The 5,807-nt window shown below is 31.8% G+C and overlaps 1 protein-coding gene across 1 annotated transcript in view; it reads right to left on the bottom strand.

Moving 5' to 3' along the window:
• The window catches only part of HELRODRAFT_85424 (hypothetical protein), a gene marked incomplete at both ends in the record, with an annotated part of 12,015 nt that extends 9,470 nt beyond the window's left edge, over positions 1-2,545 (bottom strand). Inside the window, 2 exons of the mRNA XM_009026044.1 lie at positions 538-669; positions 2,461-2,545. Of these exons, the coding sequence (XP_009024292.1) occupies positions 538-669; positions 2,461-2,545 (217 nt within the window). The remainder of the gene's footprint in view (positions 1-537; positions 670-2,460) is intronic.
• Positions 2,546-5,807: the final 3,262 nt, after the last annotated feature.

Genomic DNA, 5,807 nt, shown 5'->3' with positions numbered 1-5,807 from the left:
CAAGCACACAAACACATACAAACACACAAACTGTAAAAACAGACAAAAATGCACATAAGAACACAAGTTTATTCACTTACAATTTACAAACAAACATACATATAAACAAACACAAATATACAAACAAACATACAAACAAACAATTGCAGGCCATATTTGCATATGAAATTCAAACAAAGGAACCGATCAAGATTAATGGATTTCTAAAGAAAAAACGCCATAAAAATGCAAATGCAAACAATCAGACCACCAGCGCATTATAAAACAAACAAACTCAAATAGACACACAAATAGGCATGCAGACAAACAAAAAGAAACACCGAGAAACTCAACAGGATACACATTCTCATCATTATGACAACGCAACCTGCCAGTCAGACAGACAAACATAAAGACAGATTGATTGTTTGTATGATATATCGATTGATTGATTGATTGATTGATTGATTGATATGATTGAACGAAAAAAATCACAGACATATACACTAAAGACGACAATACATACAAACACGCACACAGACACACAAAGAGACAAACATTCAGCGGGATCTTCATCCTCATTGTTGGTGCAGTCTGGCATCTCGTCACACCACCACATATCCGGGATACATTTGGATTTGGAGTCCGTTGCATTGCATCTCCTGTGGTCACTTGGGCATACCTGGTTGTCTGGAGTGTCGAGTGCATTCATTATGTGGCTGACTGATTGAATGATTGACTGATTGATTCATTGATTGCTTCATTGGCTGATTGATTGACTGATTGATTGGCCGATTGATTGATTGACTGATTAATTGATTCAATGATTGATTGATTGATTGATTGATTGATTGAATTATTCATTGATTGATTGGCCGATTGATTGATTAACAAATAATTGGTTGGTTGAGATTCATAATTTATCAGTATATGGAAATGATATGCAATTATGCCAATCCTACATGAATATGCAAGAATTTTGTGAAAACTATCAAAAATTATTTTTGCTTCAAAACTTTTAATATAAATTAACAGAGAATTAAAAAAATGTGTTAATCTATGCATAAATTATGCTAATCTACGCATAAATTATGTTAAATAGCCAGAGCATGAAATGAATGAACTGGGGCTGGATGGGATGGAAAAATATGAGAAGAGAGAATTTATTATCGAGATGCACTGAGGGTGTATGGCAAATAATGGTGATGGTGAAGGAGGGGACGATGACGTAATGATGGTGACGACAAAGATGAGGAAGAGGATGACGTAACTGTTGGGTTAGGGTTAGGGTTAGGGTCATTTTTTAATTGGTGTTATTGCTGTTTGGTGGTGACGCCATTGTCTGTCATTTTTGTTGATGTAAATGTTGAAGTCATTTTTGCTGATGTAAATGTTGGTGATGTCATTTTTGCTGATGTAAATGTTGGTGATGTCATTTTTGTTAATGTAAATATTGGTGATGTCATTTTTGTTGGTGAGGTCATTTTTGTTGATGTCAATTCATGTTGATGTCATTGGTGACGATGCAATTAATAGCTGTTGATGTTGTTGTGATTGGTCTTGATGTTACTGTCTATGATAATAATTTTTAAACAATGGCGATAATAATGTTAGCAGTCTTGTGGATGCTGATGCTATTTTGATACAGTCTGTGTTTCAGATGTCGTTACTGATGTTGTTGCTGATGTTGCAATTGTTGTAATAATGTTGCCGACGTTGTTGCCGATGTTGTTATTGTTGTAATGATGTTGATTTATTTTCGCACTGGGAAGCTGCTGGTCCTAATTGCCTCGTTATCTCAGAACAATAAATAGATTGCAAAACTCCTAATTTTTTTAAAGTTTTTTTTTTTAAATTGCCTGTTAACTTGATATAAAACATAGTCCATAACACACACACACGCGCGCGCGCGCACACACACACACGCACACACACACGCGCACACAGAGACAAAGAAGCACATGCAAATTCATATACAACATAAATATTGTATTGTGTATATGTTACTTTCATGTTATTTTGTTACTTGGATGTTATACATCTCTATGTGATTGTTATACCACTACAAATGATGGAAAGCAGTTTTCACCATCATCATGAGTTTTACATGCTGTTGCTATCATCATAGACCACCATACTTCAATTCTGATAACTTTTCTCAAGGAAATTATTTATTACTATTGTTATTTTTTGGCCACATTTGTTATTATTTGGTTTCAGTTGTTTTTTGAAACACACACACACACACCACACACACATCAACACAAACCACACACACAAACACACACACACAAACACATGTTCAACATAAAAAACAACATATAATAAATAGATGTATGATTGAATAAGTTTATGAATTACAAATCAAAAAAAAATTTATAAATAAACATAAAAAAACAATTAAATTAAATCTTAAAAAACATTTATAAGTTTTCTGATTTAAAATACCAAAAAATATAAGTAGAAAATATTTTAACCAACCACAATTCTGTTCGTCGGAGCCATCGTCACAGTCGTTGGTGCCGTCACAGATCCACTCGGCGTAAATGCAGTTTCCATCGGAACAGTGAAGGGAAAAATTTTGGTGGAGATTGTAGTTACTGTCATTATCATTGCTGTTGATGTTGTTGCTGCTGTTAAAATCTTCTGTTTCACCATCTGAAGATGTGATGATGGTGTGATTTCATGTGATGATGGTGTTGAATGATGATGTTATAATATAAAAGTTATATGATGCTGGTGATGTGATGATGTTGATTAGCCATAATTCAAAATATAAAAAGTGACTAGCTAGAAGTAAAAGATTAAGAAATATTGGATATATTATAAAAATATATTTAAAAATAAAATAATTTAATATATTTGCCCTTTAAAAATGTAAGAAAATTGTATTTGAAATGGAATCTTTGCATTCTATATAAAATAATATAATGATAATGTTGACAAAGTGCCCTGGCAAGCGACTGAGGCGTCGAATATCTACTTCTATATCTTCAAACTAAAAAACTTTTAAACTAACTACACTAAACTCTACTCTTTGATTAAATTTAAATTTTAAATAAAATAAATTGTATTATAATATTATTTTATTATATCTGCTTTTTTATTTTTTTATAAATTTTATAGATATTTTTAATTAAGAAAGAAAATGAAAGTTATTTTATTGGGTATGTTATTAACATTTTATTATTTTATTATATAAATGGTTGTACTGAAATTGAATGAATGAATGAATGAATGAATGACAGTGGGTTGAAATGACGAATGACAGAAAAGAAAGAAAGAAAGAGACCAAGAAGATGGTGAGTGGCAGATGAAGTTGGAGGGTGTTGGTTGGCCTGATGGTTTGCTGTTTTGTTTGGCGTGACGATCGCAAAATAAATCGAACGACAAACCTTTTCCGAGCGAGTGGCACTCCAGGAATAATAAGAATAATAAAAAAAGCGACGGAACAAAATATCTTGTCATGATAATCGCACAAAAAGCTGCGGAAAAATAAAATGTTGTTGACTAGTTTTGAGAAATAGGGATGTCTTAGCAACTACCTGACTAAACACCAAATCATCCGATAAACCGACTAACCGAATAATAAATTGAAACATCCAATCTTGGCTTATATAGTTATATAAAATCAAAATTCTATATTTCGCTTTCAACAAATTCACTGTGTTTTAATAGAAAATAAGTGAATAGCAGTTTAAAACTATTAATTGACACCTAATAAAAGAGAAATTTTACCTAAAGTTGGCTGAACACTGGATAGCATCTACTTAGTTTGAGTTGGAAAACGTTTTTAAACTCCATAAAACAGGTTTAAGAAGATATGATTCTTCCTACACAAGTTCGTCAAGACAAACGACTATGGGTGGCAAGAGATGTTCGAAACAAAAAGAAAGCTATAAACAAGGCATGGAAAAAACTTCAGCTTTATAGGAATCAATCAATCAATCAATTAGCTTGTAAAGCGCTATTTCCGCGATGTTCAACAGCTCTCCTCAATGAATTTTGCAGACAGACAGATCCGCTCTGAACTTCGTAAGTGATGGAGAAGTAGTCAGAGAAGTAAGTAGAGAGTTCCAGAGAAAAGGACCAGAAAAAGCAAAAACAGATTTGGCAAAAGAGTGTTTAACACGAATTAAGAAGAAGCGAAAACAAGAAGACGATCGTAAACCGGGGCGTTTAGGTTCAATTAATATATCTAATAAATACTTAGTAAATAATTTAGATTGAGACTTATACATGAACGTGCAAATCTTTTAAAATTATTCTATATTTTATAGGTAGCCAGTGCAAGAGAACAAAATATGGAGATATATGAGAAAAGAAAAGAGAACGAGCAACTAGACGAGAAGCAGAGTTAAAAGCTTTACTTAAAGGATAGAATATAGCGAATCAGAAAGACCATAGTAGAGCGAGTTACAATAAACAATCCTCGATAAGACTAACGAAGTAACAAGAAGGGGAAGACTAGGATCATCGAGAAAAGGCAAAAGTTTTTTTATTCTACGTAGATAAAAGTAAGAGCTTCTAGTAAGACTAGGATCATCGAGAAAAGGCAAAAGTTTTTTTTATTCTACGTAGATAAAAGTAAGAGCTTCTAGCGACACTATTAATCTGAGAAGAAAGAGACATAGTAGAATCAAAGATAAAACCTAGACTAAACTTATGAGAGACATCAAGAGTTTTAGAATCAGGTAAGTTAATAGGAGGAATAGTAATAGAGTGTTTAGATTTATTAAAACAAATTAATTCAAACCAAGAAGGATTAAGTTTAAGACACAGTCAGACCAAGCGATTTGAAATGAATGTTTGATCCCTACAAAGACATAGAGATAGATAATGAAGAACACTATTGAGATTAGATGGAGGAAAAGAAGTATAAATGTAAGAATAAAATGTATTAGTCGAAATCGATCCAGTGGCTCTCACACAGAGATATCTACTGATACACAATAATCCTTGTTATGTTATATTATGTTTTTCAGGTTTATGAATGTTGAGATGAAAATGAAGATAGCAACTTTTTTTATCCATTGAAACCATGGATATAAACACTCGACTCAAGGCTGTTCAAGAAAATAGAAAATAACAACAACCACGTCATCCATCCTCTACTACCACCAATCAAAACTACAACACACAACCTTCGCCAGCGCAAACGTAACTATCAAGGCGTCGCCCAATCTACATACCTGGAAAAGACCTTCATCACAAGGCACCTCAAACATCTTAGCATTTAAGAAAACTTTATCATTACTAAACTAGTTTCTACTTATTGATCACCTCACTTTTATCGATCACCTCACTAACTCACTAAGTCATCATTTAGTCTATTAGTAAGTCATCAAATATATCAATACTAATTAAAACTTTTTCACACACAGGCCTAGCCTTTATTTTTATCGATCACCTCACTAAGCCAACATCTAGTCTATCAATTTGCCGTTACTTCATTTTATATTCCATCGTCAATTACTTTTCTTTTATTTCTCTAATTATTATTATTTATTTTATTCTAACATATTTCATTTTTCTTGTTTTATCATTTCTCTTCCTCACTTTTTGTATTTATTTTCTCACTTATTTGTTTAATTTTGTTTTACTGCCTTGCATGTTGTTACAGTTTCTGCGTCTGTCAGATCCTGATTTTAAAGAATAATAAAAAAAAAATAAATAAAATAAATGTATAAAAAAAATATATAAATGGGCAATTCTATTGTTATTTGCATTGATGTATATATATATATATAAATATATATATATATATATATATATATATATATATATATATATTTACATAAATGGATATATGTATATCCATGGTGATT

This window comes from Helobdella robusta, assembly GCF_000326865.2.
Source record: "Helobdella robusta unplaced genomic scaffold HELROscaffold_45, whole genome shotgun sequence".
Taxonomy (NCBI): domain Eukaryota; kingdom Metazoa; phylum Annelida; class Clitellata; order Rhynchobdellida; family Glossiphoniidae; genus Helobdella; species Helobdella robusta.
This window is presented reverse-complemented; position numbering and strand designations above follow the sequence as displayed.